Below are 23,526 nucleotides of genomic sequence, written 5' to 3'. Positions count from 1 at the left end.
GGTCCCTTGTGATGCTTTGCCAGGCCTCTGCTGCAGCTGTCTTCACTTCCTGCTTGTTCTTTGGGCATTTTCCCTTCAGTTTTGTCTTCAGCAAGTGAAATTCATGCTCAATTGGATTCAGGTCAGGTGATTGACTTGGCCATTGCAGGACATTCCACTTCTTTGCCTTAAAAAACTATTTGGTTGCTTTCGCAGTATGCTTGGGGTCATTGACCATCTGCATTGTGAAGCGCCGTCCAATGACTTTTGAAGCATTTGGCTGAATATGAGCAGATAATATTGCCCCAAACACTTCAGAATTCATTCTGCTGCTTTTGTCAGCTGTCACATCATCAATAAATATAAGAGATCAAGATCCACTGGCAGCCATGCATGCCACTACCACCACCATGCTTCACTGATGAGGTGGTATGCTTTGGATCTTGAGCAGTTCCTTCCCTCTTCCATACTCTTCTCTTTCCATCATTCTGCTACAAGTTGATCTTGGTCTCATCTGTCCATAAGATGTTGTTCCAGAACTGCACAGGCTCTTTTAGATGTTTCTTGGCAAACTCTAATCTGGCCTTCCTGTTTTTGAGGCTCATCGATGGTTTACACCTTGTGATGAACCCTCTGTATTTCCTCTGGAGAAGTCGTCTCTTAATTGTTGACTTGGACACAGATACACCTACCTCCTGGAGACTTTTCTTCATCTGGCCAACTGTTGTGAAGGGCTTTTTCTTGACAAGGGAAAGGATTTTTCTGTCATCCACCACACTTGTTTTGCCGTGGTCTTCCAGGTCTTTTGGTGTTGCTGAGCTCACCAGTGTGTTCTCTCTTTTTAAGAATGTACCAAACAGTTGATTTGGCCACACCTAATGTTTTTGCTATCTATCTAATGGCTTTGTTTTGATTTTTCAGCCTAATGATGGCTTGCTTCACTGATAGTGACAGCTCTTTGGACATCATATTAAGAGATGACCTCCCCAGATTCCAAATGAATATACCACACTTGAAATGCCATCTAGGCCTTTTACCTGCTCTTTGTAAATGAAATAAATGAAAAAAAAACAAGGGAATAACACAAACGTGGCCATGGAACAGCTGAGTAGCCAATTGTCCAATTACTTTTGGTCCCTTAAAAAGTGGAAGGTACATATAAAATGTGTTGTAATTCCTACACCGTTCACCTGATTTGGATGTAAATACCCTCAAATTAAAGCTCAAAGTCTGCACTTAAAGCACATCTTGATTGTTTCATTTCAAATCCATTGTGGTGTTGTACAGAGCTGGAATACTGAAAATTGTGTCAATGTCCAAATATTTATGGACCTAACTGTATATATATATAAATCTAACATGTATATATATATATATATATATATATATATATATATATATATATATATATATATATATATATAATATATATATATATATATATATATATATATATATATATATATATATATATATATATATATATATAGCACACTTTCCGCGCGCGCGATGATGTCACGTTATCGATGAGAAAATGCACTTTTAGACAATATGATTTGCCTGAGCGGCTAGGAGACACTGTGAGTAGCAAGTGGTACAAAGTGGATAAGAAAAGACAGAAAAAAAAAAAAAAAGTATGTATTTATATTTATTTTTTAATACTTGGGACTTCCTGCGGCCCTGATTTTGGACGCTGGCGGGCCGGATCCGGCCCTGCTTTAAGGTTTTACTACTTATGTATAAAATACTAAACGGTCTAGCTCCATCCTATCTTGCTGATTGTATTGTACCATATGTCCCGGCCAGAAATCTGCGTTCTAAAAACTCTGGCTTATTAGTGATTCCCAGAGCCCAAAAAAAGTCTGCGGGCTATAGAGTGTTTTCTATTTGGGCTCCAGTACTATGGAATGCCTTCCCGGTAACCGTTAGAGATGCTACCTCAGTAGAAGCATTTAAGTCCCATCTTAAAACTCACTTATACTCTAGCCTTTAAATAGACCCCCCTTCTAGACCAGTTGATCTGCCGTCTCTTTTCTGTTCTGCCCCCCTCTCCTGCGTGGAGAGGTTGTCAGGTGACCACAGATGAACTGCTAGCTGTTCAAAGTTGGGACCCGGGGTGGATCACTCATCTGTGCATCAGTTGATGACGTCTCTGCGCTGCTGTCTTGTCTCCACTCAAGATGATCCCCTGCTGGCCGCACTATGGACTGGACTCTCACACTATTAACTAGATCCACTCGACATCCATTGCATCGGTCGCCCAGGGAGGGAGGGGGTCCCCATATCTGCAGTCCCCTCCAAGATTTCTCCTTGTTCCCATTGGGTTGAGATTTTTCTTGCCCTGATGTAGGATCTGTGCCGAGGATGTCGTTGTGGCTTGTGCAGCCCTTTGAGAAACTTGTGATTAACCCGGTAAGACCCAAATATAGAAAAACCTAAAACAAAAAAATGTTACCTTTCAGATGTTGTTGTAGGAGGCATTTGATGCAGAAATTGAAGAGTTTAAAAAAATAAAAAATAATGTATGTTTTTAGAGAAATTTTGTAATATTGCAACATTGGGCTTTGATGGGAGCAGAATTTCTGTATTTGTTCTCACGTTGTCTGAACAACTAAGGGTTAATTTGCAGGGTTGATTGCTTATTCATCCCCATAACGGTATATACCATTAATAATAATCACACATTAGTTATATTTTTATGAAGTCATCTATTACAAATATAATAGTAATAATATAATATATATTGGTTATACTTGTATACCTACTCAGTGGCCTAGTGGTTAGAGTGTCCGCCCTGAGATCGGTAGGTTGTGAGTTCAAACCCCGGCCGAGTCATACCAAAGACTATAAAAATGGGACCCATTACCTCCCTGCTTGGCACTCAGCATCAAGGGTTGGAATTGGGGGTTAAATCACCAAAAATGATTCCCGGGCGCGGCCACCGCTGCTGCCCACTGCTTTCCTCACCTCCCAGGGGGTGATCAAGGGTGATGGGTCAAATGCAGAGAATAATTTCGCCACACCTAGTGTGTGTGTGACAATCATTGGTACTTTAACTTTAACTTTATAGCGCTTTTCTACCTTCAAGGTACTCAAAGCGCTTTGACAGTATTTCCACATTCACCCATTCACACACACATTCACACACTGATGGCGGGAGCTGCCATGCAAGGCACTAACCAGCACCCATCAGGAGCAAGGGTGAAGTGTCTTGCCCAAGGACACAACGGACGTGACTAGGGTGGTAGAAGGTGGGGATTGAACCCCAGTAACCAGCAACCCTCCGATTGCTGGCACGACCACTCTACCAACTTCGCCACGCCTAAAAAAATATGAAACAAGATAAAACTATTAAAAAACGCTTTTTCCCCCTCTTTTTTTCTTTTCATGACATTTGTCATGAAGACTTTCATTGGTGGTGAAAGTCCTAAAAACAGTCCCTGTCGTCTGTAAAACAAAGGCAAACATCACACTTTCTGCATTGTGTGTTGGTGTATCCTGTATTGCAGTGTCTGCAGCATCATCATCTCATCCACAGAGTTGTGCTTTTCTGCTACTACCTGCAGGCATGTATCTCTGAATGAATCAGGCCAGAGTCTGAGTTTCCATAGTTTGTCTTTCTTTTCCGTCTCATATACTGTCATGTCCATCCATCCATCTTCTTCCGCTTATCCGAGGTCGGGTCGCGGAGGCAGCAGCCTAAGCAGGGAAGCCCAGACTTCCCTCTCCCCAGCCACTTCGTCCAGCTCATTTTCCCACCCAAAGATGTTCAAAGTGGAATATTTGACGTGCTTTTTTGGTATTTTTATTTTTTTAGCAAAGGCAATTTTATGCATTGAAACGTTTCTCGGTAAATTTTACATGTATGTTATTTTATTGCACTTTTTATTGGTTTTTTGAAAACATATTTTGAGAATGTGCTGCAGGTCGTTAAAAATTAGTTGCGGGCCGCAAATGGCCCCCGGACCGCACTTTGGAATCCTCTGCTGTAGAGCAAAGTGCATACTTGTGAGCAGATATAAGCATTAAACTATTGACAGATACTGTATATGTATGTGTATATATATACAGTACATACACTATATTGCCAAAAGTATTTGGCCACCCATCGGGAGAACTTAAGTGGCATTCAGAGCATATGATTTCTATGCTGAGCATTATCATCATTCATTGAAACCCACCATATTATTTTTGAACATTCAGATTACTGTATCTTTAAAATAATTTAAGGACAGCGTTGAAAAAACGCTCACCCTGTTTTTAAAGGTGGAATAAAACCTTGTGCAAAATGGTATAACTGGCTAAATTAGCAACTAACAAACTGCATGTGATTGGTGAAGGTAGTGAAACAATACAATGAAAGACATTTGCAAAATGCAATGACACAAATCCACACATAAACTAAAAATAAATAAACTCAAAAACTAACAAATAGCAGGCCTACTTTGCCAGACTCAAACGCATTACCTTATAAATGTAGCACAATTAAAGCAAACACAGTATTTGACCTGAACACCGTTTAAAAGAACACACACATTTACAGGTGCACCCTCCACAGGTGGCAGCGAGTGATAAAAAGGGAGAATTGACACAGAGACTGGGAGATAAAACCACAGTGACGGACAGGGCTGAGCGCCTGCACGGAAATTGAATCTCTGGAGCGCCGCTGCGTAGGCTTACAAAAAAAGAAAAACAACAAAGTGACGAGGAGGGGCAGTGCAGAGGGCCAGAGGAGCGAGACAAAAGAGAGAGAGGGATTTTTGAGGACAGATGTGAGCGTGCAGGCCAGGTCTGACAGATGAGTTTTGCTAATATAGGCAGAGGGAAATTGGATGGAAACGGAAAGGATGAGAAGAGGGATTCATTGACTTCCATTGTGTGTTCATGACTAATAATTCAGCGCATGGTGAGAAAATGCAGATGGAGTGGAATCATGATCGCACATAATAAAGAGGAATTTTTCTAACTCCCTTTTTAATTTGTTTTCCAAACCTAGCTCTTCTAAATTGTAATTCCTTGAATGAACTTCTATGACCGTGCTCTCAGTTCATCAAATACCACCGCAGACACATGTTCAAATAACATCAAAGCTTTCTTAACAATATCAGGTTGTATTTATGTGTCATGTTTCTCTCTTTTTGCCATTATTTCCTTGCAGTTCGCCCTCTTTCTCAGCCGCTTTACCACCAAATCAGAATCCTTATGAGAGACAAGAAGATAACTTTTGTTTTTGTTTTTTTGCATTGTAACATATACAAATCGGCTCGTCCTTGGTAGGTAGCAATGCAGCTAATGAGAGCAATCAATTCTACCTTTAAATTACTTTAAAAATGCATTCACCTTTTAACAATACTTAATTTACGTAACCTGTACAATAACCAAGTTGTAGCAACGTTGTTATTGTAAGAGCAAACACTGAGTAACTCCCTTTTTTAGTGTAGTAACAAATCGGCATGCTTCGGTATTTGCCATAAAAGCTAACTACGGAAATAGAAAAGCAAGCTTATACGACAACACGAAACACGTTTGAGTTTGTATTGCGCAACACTTTGATAGGACCATAACTTGTACTGACTGAAAAACATGAACAATCATATCTCTCCGCTTCCGCCTGCTCCAACGTCTCACCCTTCCTCCTTATATTCAGGTTCAAAAAGGCAAGGTTGTGAATCCTTATTTGTCCAAAAATAGTCATCTTTGTTGTCTGTTATCAATTGTACCATGATTACTACACACTCGCGTTTGTTTCCGGAAGTAGAAACACACATTTGTTGCCAGAAGTCGGACGTGTGCTGCTATGGAAACATAAATCAATGCGCTGAAAAGATCAGTCCCGATATTAATTAAAATGACCAAAATAAAAAAATTAGTATTCAGCATATTACATGTTGTTATGATTGCGTCATACTTTCTATATTATGTATAGCAGGAGTGGGCAATTCATTTTTACCGGGGGCCGCATGAGCAACCCGAGCACTGCTGGAGGGCCACATCGACAATATTTCAATTAAATTTTGCTCAATATTATTTTTGATGTACCGTAAGATAAATAATAATAATACTAATAATAATAATAATAATAATTCCATTTAACCTAACTTAACTTTATACAAAAGCAGATTGCTTTTGATGGTTTTATTTTTAACACTGTCTTACACTACACTTCCTGATGTATAATACAATGCAAAAATGTCAATTTCTGCACAGGGTTAATTTAAAGTTTATCCTGCATCCTCTTTAAAAGTCCAACATTTTTCCCATTCAGATTTGGACAAACATCTGTTGTCACACCTGCCAGCTTGTCCCATTTCAGTCCTAACATGTCCAAACACGCATTTACCTCTGTGAACAAGTCATTACCTGTGGTTGTCTCTTTAATTGACTGCATGGCTGCCAGCTACTCCGTGATTTGAAAGTCTGCAGTTATCCCACGCAAGAAGATGAGCAGCTGAGCGGTGTTACGTTCATCGCAGCTCTCATCCAAAGCCAGTGAAAAACAGTCAAAGTCGGCCGTTCTGTTCTTCCGCTGAAGCTCCAAGTTTCCGGGCATATCAGCGCAACAGAGTCCAATAAGCACTCCTTAATAAACTCTCAAGTTACATCATTTCTCACAAAATCGCCAGAAAAAGTAAGACGTTTTCTGGCAATTTTGTGAGAAATGATGAAACTTGTCCTGACAGCTGCATCTCTGGGGGTGAAAAATTTGGCAAAAAGTCCTTATTGGGTTTGCAGATTTACCATCAACGCATCAGCCTCTCTTGCGCGCGCTTCATCAGACAGATTCCGGTATTTTTCCTCGTGCTTCGTCGTGTAGTGGCGATTCAAATCATATTCTTTAAACACAGCAACCTGTGTACCACAAATTAAGCACATGGCTTTACCTTTAATTAATAAAGGGGACGGCGTGGTGAAGTTGGTAGAGTGGCCGTGCCAGCAATCGGAGGGTTGCTGGTTACTGGGGTTCAATCCCCACCTTCTACCATCCTAGTCACGTCCATTGTGTCCTTGGGCAAGACACTTCACCCCTTGCTCCTGATGGCTGCTGGTTCGCGCCTTGCATGGCAGCTCCTGCCATCAGTGTGTGAATGTGTTTGTGAATGTGGAAATACTGTCAAAGCACGTTGAGTACCTTGAAGGTAGAAAAGCGCTATACAAGTATAACCCATTTATCATTATTTATTTATAATTTCTGTAAAGAAATACTTGGCAGTCCATGTCTTGTTGAAAACACGGCATTCGTCATCAACTTTTATCTTTTTAGCATCACTTGTCGCTGTGCACCTTCACTCACAGGTTACACCCGGACATACGTCCATAAATAACAATTTTCAAAATAAAAGCAGCACAGTTGTATTGCACGCCCGACATAGATGTTTTTTTAAATGTATTTTGTAATTTGTGATTGCCGCTGTTCACATTCACTCACAATCGCGCACGAGCATACGTCCACACGAAAGTAATACAAATACGCTTTTCAAAACAAAAGCAGCACCGTAGTATTGCACACTCGACATAGATACTTTTTTCAATTTATTTTGTAATTTATGATAGGCCTCACGCGGGCCGGACAGGGACGCACAAAGGGCCGAATGCCCAGGTCTGATGTATACTATTCTATACTATGTATATATATATATATATATATATATATATATATATATATATATATATTTTTTTTTTTTTTTTTTTTTAAATAAATATATATATATATATATATATATATATATATATATATATATATATATATATATATATATATATATATATATATAAATTAGGACTGTCAAAGTTAATAATAATAATAATAATAATAATAATAACACATTAACTATAAATTCCAACGGCACACATTTTTTTATCGGGCGATTAACGTGAACACTTCCTTTTTGATAGTCAAGCCATGCCGTAGCGGACACACTTGGCTGCAGTTCACTTGCTACTGATAAGCCACAAGCGAACAGAAATGGACAAAATAAAGTTTTGTTTTTAAGTTTTGAAAGAAATATTTGTTTTAAATGTATATTCACATTTTATTTTTATACATACAAACATTTGTATATATATATATATATATATATATATAAATAAATGTGTGTGTATATACATGTGTATATATGTGTATATATATATGCATGTAAAGACAGTATGTGTACATTTATATATGTATGTAAAAATGTGTATATATATATATATATACATATATATGTATATAGCTTAGATGTAGCAAGCTACTTTTGCCGTGTCGCTTGCTACAATTCTCTGGGGATAGCTTCCCCTGTCGCCCAGCTACATTTAATCGGGAGTAACTTGTAGCTTACCTAAATATATTTTCAAAGTAGCTTGCCCATCACTGGACATAGGATTATAAAGAGAAATAATTATTGATCAAGGCTTATTTTTTTAGCACAAGCTGGATAGTAGAGGCTTACGTACGATAAGTCTTCTGCAAGTGTGAGACCAGGACTGTAAAATTTACCTGTGACCTGTTTCAATAAATGTTGTTAATTTTCCAGGTAGACAAGGCCTCTGACTGTTTAATCCAGGGGTCCCCAAACTACGGCCCGCGGGCCGGATCCGGCCCGCCAGCGTCCAAAATCAGCCCCGCGTGAAGTCCCAAGTATTTAAAAATGCTTTTAAAAAAATTAAAAATACAAATATTATTTTCTTCTGTCTTTTCTTATCCACTTTGTACCGCTTGCTACTCTCGGTGTCTCCTAGCCGCTCAGGCAAATCATATTGTCTAAAAATGCATTTTCTCATCGATAACGTGACATCATCACGCGTGCGGAAAGTGCGCTATATATATATATATATATATATATATATATATATATATATATATATATATATATATATATATATATATATATATATATAATATATATATATATATATTAGGGATGTCCCGATCCGATATTTGGATCGGATCGGCCGCCGATATTTGCCAAAAAATGCGTATCGGCAAGGCATGGGAAAATGCCGATCCAGATCCAGTTAAAAAAAAAACTCTGATCCGTGTTTTCCAACGCACCTATTTAAATAATACATTCCACTTTTCTGCTGCTCCCTAATTTCCGTTCCGCATTTTCCAGTACACCTTCAACACATCCACAGGTCTGTGGATTCTCACGCAGTTGCTTTTAGCTGCTGGCATTACACGACAGGCTCTTCTCACTCTATTCTGTGTCTCCCTCTCACAGACAGCAAGCGCACCTTCTTACACACGTCACATACTGTCACGTCATACGTCACATACGTATACGTCCTACCCGAGCAGAGAGGTAGCAGCATGGCTAACGTTAGCTGTGATATTAGCGCAGCCGTGTGACCAACGTTCTCTCTAAGGTGCGCGCTTGTGCAATTGCGCACTGCTCAAACGTCCTCTGCGCATAGCAATTATATGCCACGCCCAAAATCAAATAAAAAAATAAGCGCATAACAATTTTCGACACACGGACACGACAGAGAAAACCGTTTTCGTCATCATTGTTCAAATATTGTAACGTCTGTCGAGACGCTTATCTCCATTCGGTACCACACGTCCACACCATCAAAAAGCCGAGGCAAAAATTTCCAGATCAACACGGTATGAAAAAAATAGTGATTTTTTTTAGTTGTGATTTCCTTCTCTGCATGAAAGTTTAAAAGTAGCATATATTAATGCAGTATGAAGAAGAATGTTTTAATGTAGACATGCAAGCCTTGAAAGAAAATTTTGAAAATCAAGACTAAATTTCCTGCAAATGGGTGCATTTCTACCCTATATTTTAACTTTAGATTTATTCTCATATCAAACTCTTTTGGCTGTCTTTTTGACACTTACATCCGGCGCCCCCCTCCACACCCAGGATTATAAATAATGTAAATAATTCAATGTGATTATCTTGTGTGATGACTGTATTATGATGATAGTATATATCTGATGGTATATATCTGTATCATGAATCAATTTAAGTGGACCCCGACTTAAACAAGTTGAAAAACTTATCCGGGTGTTACCATTTAGTGGTCAATTGTACGGAATATGTACTTCACTGTGCAACCTACTAATAAAAGTCTCAATCAATCAATCAAAACACATAGAATCATCATACTGCTGTGATTATATGCATCAAGTGTTCATTCAAGGCTGAGGCAAAATATCGAGATATATATCGTGTATCGCAATATGGCCTTAAAATATCGCAATATTAAAAAAAGGCCATATCGCCCAGCCCTAGTTTCAATGATGCCATTTCTGTTTGTCATGTATAATTTTGTCTATTTTGTGTTTATCCTTGAATAAACAGGTCAGTTTCTTGTTACCAACCATTGTGTATTATTCAAACTCCCCTAATTCAGCTGGCTAGTTGTTATCAAGAGTACTAAAACCCTTTTCAACATGATTCTGACAACTAAGTAGGCTAAATAACTTTAAACTTTAATACATGCTCGGATAGGTCAGTATCGTTCAGTATCGGTATCGGTCAGTATCGGTATCGGATCGGAAGTGCAAAAACAATATCGGTATCGGATCGGAAGTGCAAAAACCTGGATCGGGACATCCCTAATATATATATATATATATATATATATATATATATATATATATATATATATAAGTATATATATATATATATATATATATATATATATATATATATATATATATATATATACGTATGTATATATATATATATATATATATATATATATATATATATATATATATATATATATATATATATATATATATATACGTATATATATATATATATATATATATATATGCGTATATATATACGGTATATATATATATATATATATATATACACATACGTATATATATACACATACGTATATATATATGTACATACGTATATATATATATATATATATATATATATTAGGGGTGTGGGAAAAAATTGATTCAAATTCGAATCGCGATTCTCACAATCTTCACAATCGATTCTCATTTTTAAAAAATAGATTTTTTCTTTTTTTCTTTGTTTTTTTTTTTTCTTTGTTTTTTTTTTATTAATCAATCCAACAAAACAATACACAGCAATACCATAACAATGCAATCCAATTCCAAAACCAAACCCGACCCAGCAACACTCAGAACTGCGATAAACAGAACATTTGAGCGGAGAAACAAACACGACACAGAACAAACCAAAAGTAGTGAAACAAAAATTAATATTATTAACAACAGTATCAATATTAGTTACAATTTCAACATAGCAGTGATTAAAAATCCCTCATTGACATTATTATTAGACATTTATAAAATAAAATAAAAAAGAACAATAGTGCCACAGTGGCTTACACTTGCATCGCATCTCATAAGCTTGACAACACACTGTGTCCAATATTTTCACAAAGATAAAATAAGTAATATTTTTGGTTCATTTAATAGTTAAAAACAAATTTACATTATTGCAATCAGTTGATAAAACATTGTCCTTTACAATTATAAAAGCTTTTTACAAAAATCTACTACTCTGCTTGCATGTCAGCAGACTGGGGTAGATCCTGCTGAAATCCTATGTATTGAATGAAGAGAGAATAGTTTTGAATCAGGAAAATATCGTTTTTGAATTGAGAAAAAAATAATTTAAAAAAAAAATCGATTTTGAATCAAATCGTGACCCCAAGAATCGATATTGAATCAAATCGTGGGACACCCAAAGATTCACAGTCCTAATATATATATATATATATATATATATATATATATATATATAAGGGCTGGACAACGATTACAATTTTTAATCATAATTAATCGCACAATTTCTCCGATTAATCACGATTAACTGCATTGTATACGCAAAACCCAATAATGAATTCAAAAGTAGTGTGTAGTGCACCTTGTATTGGAATATTCTCCCATATGAACAGTAGTGCCAAAACATTTTTTGTGCAAACACAATTAAAATCAGTACTTGTTAAACAGTAGCAGTTAAATAGCATATTTTATGAAAATCAACTCAAAAAATGTCAATACAAACATTCAAGTTTATTGCCACTGCCAGGGTATTTAAGTTATCCTGTTTGTTATGGAAAATAAATATAATCTACATACAAATCCCTGAGCCACAATCATAACATCCGAACAGGCAGTTTCTGAGGTAAAAGCAGAAACATTTTCCTCTAATTTTCTTTTCCATAATGCCTCTCCTCTTGTGTTCATTATAGACAGAACATGTGAATGCAGTGCCCACTTTTCATCCATATAATGCACTGTAACTCCCAGGTAATTATGCTTACCGATTAATGTCCAGTAGTCCCCACTGAGAGCAACTACAGCTGCACGTTGTAAAGTTGTCACTTTTACAGTCCTCTCCTTTCATACAACTGCTGTATTCTTGGTGCGATGGTGCGTCTTGATGGTGGCTCATACGTGCTGTCACTCGGGCCGCCGTCTTCTACAACACTAATGGGCCTACAGTCTGTAACTATCCACTTCGTTAAGGCATTTGTTAGCTTCTCTTGCTCTCGTTTATCTATATTTCACGCTGCATTTAACATAGTCTGCCGCAGCCTGGCTCCACTTTCTGCTTTGTTGAATGGTTTGCTCGCATCAACAGTGTGCTTGGCGTTAAGGTGATATTTTAGACTGGAAGTACTCCTGTGATAAGAAAATTCAGCTTGGCAGTGGCTACAAACCACTTTGCTTCTGTCAAATCTGCCGCCTGGAAGTACTTTATAATGAAAATGACCATGTAAAAGTTCTGTTGAGTTACCCTTCTTCTCCATGCTTGTTTTGTTTTCTTCCGCGTTCTCCTTCCTTTTCCGCAGGAGCCAGCAATAGGCGTTAACAAAATAAAAGCATGTAAAAAAAAAAAATGCAATAACGCGCGATAAAAAAATTGTCGGCGTTAATAGATTGATGCGTTAACCCGAAATTAACGCGTGAACTTGCCCACCCCTAATATATATATATATATATATATATATATATACTGTATATATATACACATATATACAGACTGGCCCCCGAGTCAAAAAGTTTGGGGACCCCTGGTTTAATCGAAAAACGTGGGTAGAATCTAACAGAGACGGTCTAAAGGCGGAATATACTCTCGTCCCGTCTGATGGCGTCTTGTTTAATGTATAGTTCTTCTGTGGGGGGTGGTGCCAAACTTGTAATTCTCTTTCAAAACACTAAGGGGCAAGGTCTCCTGAAGGAGCAACTACAGCTGTAGTCATACTTGCCAACCTTGAGACCTCCAAATTCGGGAGATTTGGGTGGGGTGAGGATGTGAGGGTGGGGATGGGGTGGGCGGGTCCGGGGGCGGGGCTAAGGGGGGAGGAGTATATTTATAGCTAGAATTCACTGAAAGTATTTCTTATATATATATATATATATATATATATATATATATATATATATATAAATAAAATAAATACTTGACTTTCAGTGAATTTTACCTATATATATATATATATATATATATATATATATATATATATATATATATGTATGTATGTATGTATTTTATTATATATATATATATATATATATATATATATATATATACATATAAATAAAATAAATACTTGAATTTCAGTTTTCATTTATTTACACATATACACACATAACAGTCCTCTACTCATTGTTGTATTTGAAAGTGCAATGCTTTGCAGTTAGTAGCACAGCCTTTGAAGGAGCATAGGTATGGGCAGTGTAATATTCTGGGTTAGAGTCATTAACCAGTCGAGGTGATGAAGTTACGTCTCTTTACTTCATACTTCAGAACCGACTCCCACACTTGCCGCCAAGGTGCCAATACAACGTAAACCATTGGCCAACCAAAAAGTAACCACAGAACACTATACCCAACATTCACCAGGAGATGGCAACAAACAACTTAGATCACTCTATTACAGGCAGCTTCTGTGAAATGTATTTTGCAGGAAAGGAGTGAGTTTAGGGTTGAATTTTCCATCCTCGTTCTATTCTCTGTTACTCGTCATCGCCATGACTGTGTCTTTGTTCTTCTGCTTCGTCTCCTTCTTGTTGTGTGTGCAGTTGTGCACTCACCAAAAGCCGTAGATGTTATAACGTGACTGGGCCGACACGTTGTTTATATGAAGGAAAAGCGGACGTGACGACAGGCTGTCCTCACTCAGGTCCGCACGGACCTGGAGGGGGCGTGCCTTAAGTCCGGCTGGAAATCGGGAGAAATTCGGGAGAATGGTTGTCCCGGTTGATTTTCGGGAGAGGCACTGAAATTGGGGAGTCTTCCGGAAAATTCGGGAGGGTTGGCAAATATGGCTGTAGTTACCTCGATATTTACTTTCTTGTGAAGAGTGATGACCACCACAACAACATCTTTGTCTACATTGGAACTAATCATTCAGAATCATGAGTTGACTTTTACTGGACGTTTTACTTATAAACCAGAAGAAAATCCATCCATCCATCCATCCATCTTCTTCCGCTTATCCGAGGTCGGGTCGCGGGGGCAGCAGCCTAAGCAGGGAAGCCCAGACTTCCCTCTCCCCAGCCACTTTGTCTAGCTCTTCCCGGGGGATCCCAAGGCGTTCCCAGGCCAGCCGGGAGACATAGTCTTCCCAACGTGTCCTGAATCTTCCCGGTGACCTCCTAACGGTCGGACGTGCCCTAAACACCTCCCTAGGGAGGCGTTCGGGTGGCATCCTGACCAGATGCCCGAACCACCTCTTCTGGCTCCACTTACTTTGAGCTACCCCCGGATGGCAGAGCTTCTCACCCTATCTCTAAGGGAGAGCCCCGCCACCCGGAGGAGGAAACTCATTTTGGCCGCTTGTGCCCGTGATCTTGTCCTTTCGGTCATAACCCAAAGCTCATGACCATAGGTGAGGATGGGAACGTAGATCGACCAGTAAATTGAGAGCTTTGCCTTCCGGCTCAGCTCCTTCTTCACCACAACGGATCGATACAGCGTCCGCATTACTGAAGACGCCACACCGATCCGCCTGTCGATCTCACGATCCACTCTTCCCTCACTCGTGAACAAGACTCCGAGGTACTTGAACTCCTCCACTTGGGGCAGGGTCTCCTCCGCAACCCGGAGATGGCACCCCACCCTTTTCCGGGCGAGAACCATGGACTCTGACTTGGAGGTGCTGATTCTCATCCCAGTCGCTTCACACTCAGCTGCGAACCGATCCAGGGAGAGCTGAAGATCCTGGCCAGATGAAGCCATCAGGACTACATCATCTGCAAAAAGCAGAAACCTAATCCTGCAGCCACCAAACCGGATCTCCTCAACGCCTTAACTGCGCCTAGAAATTCTGTCCATAAAGTTATGAACAGAATCGGTGACAAAGGGCAGCCTTGGCGGAGTCCAACCCTCACTGGATAAGTGTCCGACTTACTGCCGGCAATGCTGACCAAGCTGTGACACTGATCATACAGGGAGCGGACCACCACAATCAGACAGTCCGATACTCCATACTCTCTGAGCACTCCCCACAGGACTTCCCGAGGGACACGGTCGAATGCCTTCTCCAAGTCCACAAAGCACATGTAGACTGGTTGGGCAAACTCCCATGCACCCTCAAGGACCCTGCCGAGAGTATAGAGCTGGTCCACAGTTCCACGACCAGGACGAAAACCACACTGTTCCTCCTGAATCCGAGGTTCGACTATCCGGCGTAGCCTCCTCTCCAGTACACCTGAATAGACCTTACCGGGAAGGCTGAGGAGTGTGATCCCACGATAGCTAGAACACAATACGTTCCTGAAAATGGACGGTGCAACTTATTAACCAATCGCGGCAGAGGACTCTATTATTATTATAATCCATCCATCCATTTTCTACAGCTTGTCCCTTACCGGGTCGCGGGGGGTGCTGGAGCCTATCTCAGCTGCATTCGGGCAGAAGGCGGGGTACACCCTGGACAAGTCGCCACCTCATCACAGGGCCAACGCAGATAGACAGACAACATTCACACTCACATTCACACACTAGGGACCATTTAGTGTTGCCAATCAACCTATCCCCAGGTGCATGTCTTTGGAGGTGGGAGGAAGCCGGAGTACCCGGAGGGAACCCACGCAGTCACAGGGAGAACATGCAAACTCCACACAAAAAGATCCAGAGCCCGGGATCGAACCCAGGCTCTTCGTATTGTGAGGCACACATACTAACCCCTGTTCCACCGTACTGCCCCTTTTTATTATTACAATCATTATTTGCAATACTATTTGGCCGTTTGGGACACGGGACAAGAGAAAGCTATCATGTAATTGAAAATAATTTAAACAAAACTGTTAAATAACTATTTTAAGTTAATGGCATGCTGTTGTTAATGTGTATGGTCATGTGTTCTTGATGTTACATAACGTGCCTGAAAGAAATTGACGGAGAATGAGGAAGTGTTGTTTGTGAGAGAGAAATACGTGTGTGTGCACGAGAAAGAATTTGTGTCGAATTTGAACGTGTTTTTAGCACAAGATTGGCAATAAAAGTTATAAAGAATGTCCTTGGTTTGACTTTTTCTGGACAAAACAGCACAACAAGCTGAAAAATAATACATTAAGTAATTATTTTAATAGCGCACCAATATATTATGTACACAATATCCATTATAATGCAAATGTATAATCATAGTTGCTTCATTTAGTACAATAATATGTGCATTCAAAACACAAAGTATGCTCTCCTATGCTCAGGGACACTCCTCTTCAAAAGCTAACCAATCACAGCTTTGTGGTCCGCGTCAACACAGATGCGAAGCTAGGATTTTTGGGAGTTACACGCAAGGATTGCAGTAAGGTACGCAGGGGGAGGGGGCAAGACGGCGTCGCTTACACAAGTTACGTGATGCGAGAGTATACATCAGGCTTAAGGCGAGATCCTGAACCGAAAAGCATTCATGGCATCACCAAAAATGAAAGCACTTACTCACCATCCAGTCAGATTGTTTTGATGTCAGCTGCACCTGTCTTTCAACTCTTAACAAAAGTGAATGTTTTTGGATTGGTGTTAACTGACAGCACACTGCTGGTATCCCATTAGCTACCAGAACATTTACTTCACACTTATAGCCCCCTGAGATGAGCAATTATCAAGCATTCTGGAACCAGGCAGTGGGCTTTAGAGGAGCCATTAGCCCAAAGAGTCCTTTTATCTTGGGGGCTTTAACGCACTCTCCAGGAGATGACACACAAAGAGAGTCACAGTATGTTGCTGGTCTCAATATATATTTTAATTCAAATAACTTTAGTCAAAATGCACATTTATCATCAAGACAACCATCCATCCATTGCCTACCACTTGTCCTCTCTTGTCACTCTGTAATAAAAAAGTGATCCATGCATGAAACAAAGTGAAAAACATATCTTAGCACAGAAACGGTTTCTATCCAAAATGTTATTTAATGTTATGTTTGTGCTCTGATTGTGCTCTGCCGAATATGCTCCTCCGCTCGTAAAACCATCAATGTCACGATGTGACGACGGTGCGCCATCATGTCTGTTAAAAGCAAAAAGGTAACCGTTATTTTTCAAAGGGAGTATAGTAGCGTTATTTACTAGTACCGGTACACCAAACAAACCTGGTTGACAGCATAAATTTATCAAATTAAAGAATGAAGATTATGGCAAAGGAAAAAAATATGTTCATAATAACTATGTTCCGTAAAATGCACTATAGAGAGGCTATAAAGTATGTTTTAAGTGATTAATCGGACAAACCATTACACTATCCCTAAAATAATCAACAGCTGCAGCTCTAGCATGGAATAGTTGTATCTGCTTCATGTTCTGAGAAATGAAGCATGTCAATGAAAGGAAGCGTGACTGCTCTCAAATACTTTGAAACAGGCATGCTTATAATTTGAGCATGAAAGGGTATCAAATGATGCAGAATAAAATAGAGCAGGTAGTGCTGAATCTAAAGCATACAAATGTTTTGGTTTTTTTTTTTTATCACCATCTGTGATTTTTCTTTCTGCTTGATTTCTTTGCCTGGACTCTCCCAGAGAAATCCAATTTCTGTTACCATCATGTTGTCCATCTGTCCCCTGGAGCTCTAGATACAGCTAAAGGAGCCATGTTGAGGACACATCCTGAACCATGGAGGATACAATTTGTATGCAATACTAAGTACTTTCTGCAGTTTGTACAAACATACAAACAAAACAGAACCTCTTTGTTTCCCATCTACATCATATCTCTTTACATTTCCAAGACATTTAGATCGATCTGCATCCAACTCTAAAGGAACATTTTTTCCTCCATGAGCTTGTCCTACTGCACACAGCGAGGTCTGTGAAGGTTCTATGAGTTTGATGACTGGCTTGAAAAGAGTCCTGAGCTCACCTTCACCAATAACCAATCCAGATTGTGAGGGAGACCTTCACATTCAACATCTGTGTCTGACAAAAACTGTCAGAATCTCGTAAAAAAATACCCTCGAGCAAAGAGGAAACCAACTTCTTATTTCATTCCATGTAGATGTGATAGAAAATGTTTAAATGTGACACATGTCAGAAAAAACAGTTATACTATTATAGTAATCATTTGGGCTGGCCGTAGGCTTTTTGTGGCCCCATTTCCGTTTTTAATATGACTTGTGTAGTAACATGCTAGGGGCCTAGTGAGTACAAGTGCACCACAGTCCCTCGTCACATTGCGTTTCATAGTTTGCGGCTTGTAAAGGTGACGATGTGTGTGGTATTTCATGTTTAGAACGCATCAAAAACTGTATTTAGCACGTTTTAAACATGCTTTCTTTGCTCTAGCTTTATAAATAGTCAATTTACAATTAATAATGTTTACTTAATTTACCATTGATAGGCCCGGAAGCAATTAGCAGCCATAAACAAAGGTTAACTGTAATACTCTTGGAAAACCAGAAGTAGATTTGGCTATGGAAGCCTGAGTGTGTGTGCGTAAAAGACACAACTAACACAACTGCAGTTCAAGTAGATTTATAATTAGATATTAAGAAATAATGTATTATTAGTATTTTACAAGTTATGTAAATAATTGTATTTACTATAAATAATCTCGTATGAACAATAAAAAAATACTACATAGGTTGTTGATAGGTTCAAGGGAAACGAAAAGTGTTCAATATCTTCTACCACAGTGAAGCCAATTCAAATTAATATGCTGCCATGGCATTAATTTAAAATGTCAAAAAAACATAATCAGTGGGCAAAAACTGAAAAACAAATGTATTTAGACTCTATATTTGTGGGTAAAAGGTTTGGTAACAATATATAAACTTCAACATTACGGTCGTTTGACAAATACGGCCAGAAATCTGTTATGATGACAGCGTTCGAACCAATGCTAAATTGGGCTTTGGTATGTACGTGGCCGCAATGCTGCTAAACCTGTTATGATCCCCTGCCCGGATCATATTTCTGTTTGGGTTTTCGGGTCACGTGTGTTTTCTGTTAGTCTTGGACTCATTTTGTTCCTGTCTGTGCACCTTTGAGTTGGTTACCATAGTTACATATTAATTCCACCTGCCGCTTGTGTTTCTGACGCGCACCTGTTGTAATCACTGACATTATTTTAGCCTGCCTTTTCCAGTTAGTCAGCCTGGTTTCTTTATTTGTGTCACGCGACTGCTAAGTACGTTTTTGCTTGTCTCCTAGCCCCTGCTAAATGTTATAGTCGTTGCTAAGTTGTAGCCTTAGCTTCCGGTGCGCTCGGCACCTTTTTCAGTCGGTTTGTTTTCTGTTTTGTACCTGTTTTGTGTTGTTTTATTATTAAATCAAGCATTACCTGCAAGTTCTGTCCGGATTCGTCCCTTGCATCTTGGGAGAACAAAACCCCGCATCATCATGCGCCCCGATCGTGACAAAACCGAACTAAAACCATTATAAAAGACATGTTGACTAAACGCTGAATTAAAGTTTAGCAAAAACAAAGTATAATTGTATTTATTGTATACATCCAATTCAGTTTATCAAAGTAGAAACAAGCAAACACCTGCAGAGCACGACGACCACGTTGATGATCAGCACACAAATATAGGTTGTGTTTCAGTTGAGAGCTTCACCATGAAGCAGCCATTGACTTACTGATGCTTGGTTCAATTCGATCGATAAAATGAGATCACCAACCTTTCGCAGTCTATCACCTTACCCACTTAGTTGTCCGGGTATCTCTCTTGTGCACACATATGCACAAAGGCAAGACATATGATGCGTCCAGTTTCACAGAGGCAATGTGACATGACACATTCTTTCAGGTACTAAAAAGACTCGGCAGAGCCGCTTACAAAAGCCACTGAATTGATGCCAAGGCATGTACGGTACTGCCTGGTAATCAATTTAAAAAGGTATGCGTACCTGTGGACATAACCATTTTCAGACTGAGTGAATAGGATGTAGTATTTGTGTGTACCTCCATTGCCTGAGCTTTCTTGCGAAACATCTCCTCCATGTCATCAGCGAGTCTCTTCACCAGACGCAGCCCATCAATCTCGTCCACCCGCACTGCCCTCTCGAACTCCTTGTATTTCTGCAAGATACATTGTACATTGTTACAATTACCGCCTTTGTGTTGCATGAGGTTACGCTGCTGTTCACTGGTATTTTATTGAGTTATTGTCTGATAAATGAGCACAGCAATCAGATGGAGTATAAATATGCATCTGAACTGCTTTTAAAAATGTCAGCATTTCAAAATTTAAGGAACAATGAATTATTCTGACACCAGTTTTGCAATATTGACCATGTTAACATGGCAATCACTTTTTTTCTCAATTATTTATTTGTACAATACATCAAAAGCATTTAGATCAGCCAAGAGAAATATCAACCACCTTCACACTTTCCGAACCACACAGAAAGTGCCGGTGACACACTGCTTCCGTGGCTTACTACACGACACAGAATCATATTATCCAACATAAGCCTAATTACACGTGCTTGCCATAACCAGCACCTTAACTGGGGACAGTGACATTAAGTCTAGTTAATTCCAACACACACTTGCTTCCCATAGGGGCTGTAAGACAGATCTACAGTATGTCCTCATAACCTAAGAAAGACCCGGTCTATGAATATACATAGATGATCTAAGCGAGGGAGTATATGATACGATTTCTGAGATATGTGCAAAGCTGCTGCCAGGGATGTTTCACTGGGAAGGGAATTTAACAGAATATTATGGTACTTTCCAAATGTGTGCCCTCGCTTATTCTAGGCACATGCTCTTAGCTGCTCCTGTACTGTGTCAGACAAAAGAGCAGGGTGAGGAGAGGGACACACTCATGAGAGGAAGGGTACTGATCCATTAGTTTTTGAGATTTGGGTTTTGTCCCCAGGGTAAGGAGTAACGATTGATCGCTATATCAATTTATATTCCTTAAATTCAACTACATCAATCTGTGCTCAGCAAGTTTGCCTTCCGATGATAGGTATCGATTCGGGATGTCAAAGTTAATGCGATTAATATTGCGTTAACTATAAATGTAATTAACGGCACACATTTTTTTAATCACCCGATTAACGCACATGCCTCCTTTTTGACCCTCGGACAATTCCGCAGTGTGAGGAAGTCTAATGGCGTCCACTGCGTCCAGTCACTGTTGAGCAACAAGCAGGAAAGTAGCGAGCAGAAATGCTCAAAGAAAAGGTAACAATATGGAAATATGATATCCAAAGCCATGACACGTCGTTCTCCTGCTAATACAAAACCATTTTATCTTCAATCGCCGTGAGACAACGTCACTGGAGCGAATGCAGGCTGGTGTGCTTTGCTGCTTACAGGACGAAGGAGCTTCAAGTTCGAGTTTACATTACAGTTGAGTGCATTAATAACATAACATGTAGATTGTTACTGTAACTGCTTTAGTAAGATGGGGTAAAAGCTGAACAGAAAGGAAAGACAGATGCAGGAGACAGACAGTAGTCAGGAAATATTTATAATTATTTAGTCTTGTCGTCAAAACAAGTCAAGACACCTTCTCAAACCAATCACCGTTCCGGCTTCACATTAAAAGCGCTGCACGTCACATCTGCAACGGTAACAAAATGAAAACACAGGACATTTTGTGGCAGATGTTTTCAATAATATGCTATGATTACAAAATGTTTTATCAGGCTGAATATGACACGTATTGATAAATAGAGAAGGTTAAGACATTGTCATGCCTCAAAACAAATATGATTACTTGTACAACGTGTAATGTACAGAATATCAGAAGCATTTAGTCAGGTATAAATATCACATTTTACATTACCAAACTTCTTTGACAATCAAAGCATGATCGTAACAATCCACATTTTGTGTTATAAATAAGTGAAACTGGTATCTAAACATGGAGGAGTAGTACCTCATTTGAAAGCAAGGGCTTCTACAGCAGGAATACAAATTCTGTATTCCTACAAAATATAAAATCTGGCAAGATAACACTCTGCAGGTATCATTTTAAATTCTCATTTATATTGTATTTATGTCCTTTTAGTGTTGAGCTGTTTTAAAAAGCATAGTGTTAAAAAAATATTTCAATTAAGCAAAGTATTTCTCCAGTTATGGTAATACGAATTTGAAAATGATCTGTCTCGGGTACACTTATAAATGACAAAAAAATATATCTATTTGCGATTAATCTTGATTAATTTTGAGTTAACTATGAACAAACTGTAATTAATCGGGAAAAATATTTCAATCGTTTAACAGTCCTACTACCAATCCAAGATCGTTTTAAAAGGGAATCGATTGATTTTATTGATACTAGAAAAAGAAACACATTGGATTTAGAATGGAAGACTATATGAAGTTAAGCACTTTTAATGATAAGAACGTTAATCTTTATTCAAGTCTGTTGGCCCATCTGTAGCGTTATCAAAACAAAAATGGCGGATATTGACGGTGGTTGAGAAAGGTCACAACAAATGCAATCTCCACAAGATAATACCATAAATTACTATACAAAAATTTTCAGCTACAACACGATTGCTAAAGCCACAACAAATACTAAAAACACAATACAATTATATAAAGCCACAACCAAACTTTAAGCTACGGCGACGCACCAACTTCCTCAACACAGCACCATGAAGCAATAACACAACAACTGGCAACCAAGGAAAATAAAAGATATTTCATCTTAAACAAATAAATCCAAGCGATGGATAAAGGAGGCTATGGAAATTAGGAAGCAGGGGATCTAATAAACATGATAAAAAGTTACTGAATTGATTTCAACTCACTGGATAGTTTCGGATCGTATCATTCTAAAAAAAACAATAATGTCCCTGAATCATATCGGCAACCACTGATTCTGAATCAAATCGCTGTTAAAAGGAATTGTTACACCCCTAGTAAGTAGACTTTATTAAAATTTGTAATGCACTACAAATTATTCAACTTACTTTATTTTGTATACACTTATAATGAATTTGTAAACAATATGCCTTTACCCGAACAAAATATGCTGTTTTCAGCACACCATATCTGCTTTGTACAGTGTGTGTTAGTGTTTTTGGAAGAACATCAATTAACTACTTTTTGTATCTGACAATGAACTACATGTTACATCAGTGACGTGCGGTAAGGTTCATAGCTGTTGAGAACCCACTTATTATTTTTTTTTTACTTGAAAT

The 23,526-nt window shown here is 38.8% G+C and overlaps 1 protein-coding gene across 2 annotated transcripts in view; it reads right to left on the bottom strand.

The window, feature by feature from the left end:
* Positions 1-23,526, bottom strand: part of cacna2d3a (calcium channel, voltage-dependent, alpha 2/delta subunit 3a) — a 303,523-nt gene that overhangs the window by 212,708 nt on the left and 67,289 nt on the right. For both annotated transcript variants that reach the window (XM_061980175.1, XM_061980183.1), the window contains one exon: positions 20,318-20,434. In XM_061980175.1, coding sequence (XP_061836159.1) covers positions 20,318-20,434 — 117 coding nt within the window. The remainder of the gene's footprint in view (positions 1-20,317; positions 20,435-23,526) is intronic.

The sequence above is a fragment of the Nerophis lumbriciformis genome, linkage group LG01, assembly GCF_033978685.3.
Source record: "Nerophis lumbriciformis linkage group LG01, RoL_Nlum_v2.1, whole genome shotgun sequence".
NCBI lineage: Eukaryota > Metazoa > Chordata > Actinopteri > Syngnathiformes > Syngnathidae > Nerophis > Nerophis lumbriciformis.
Note: the sequence above shows the minus strand (reverse complement) of the source record. Positions and strands in the feature narration are given on the sequence as shown.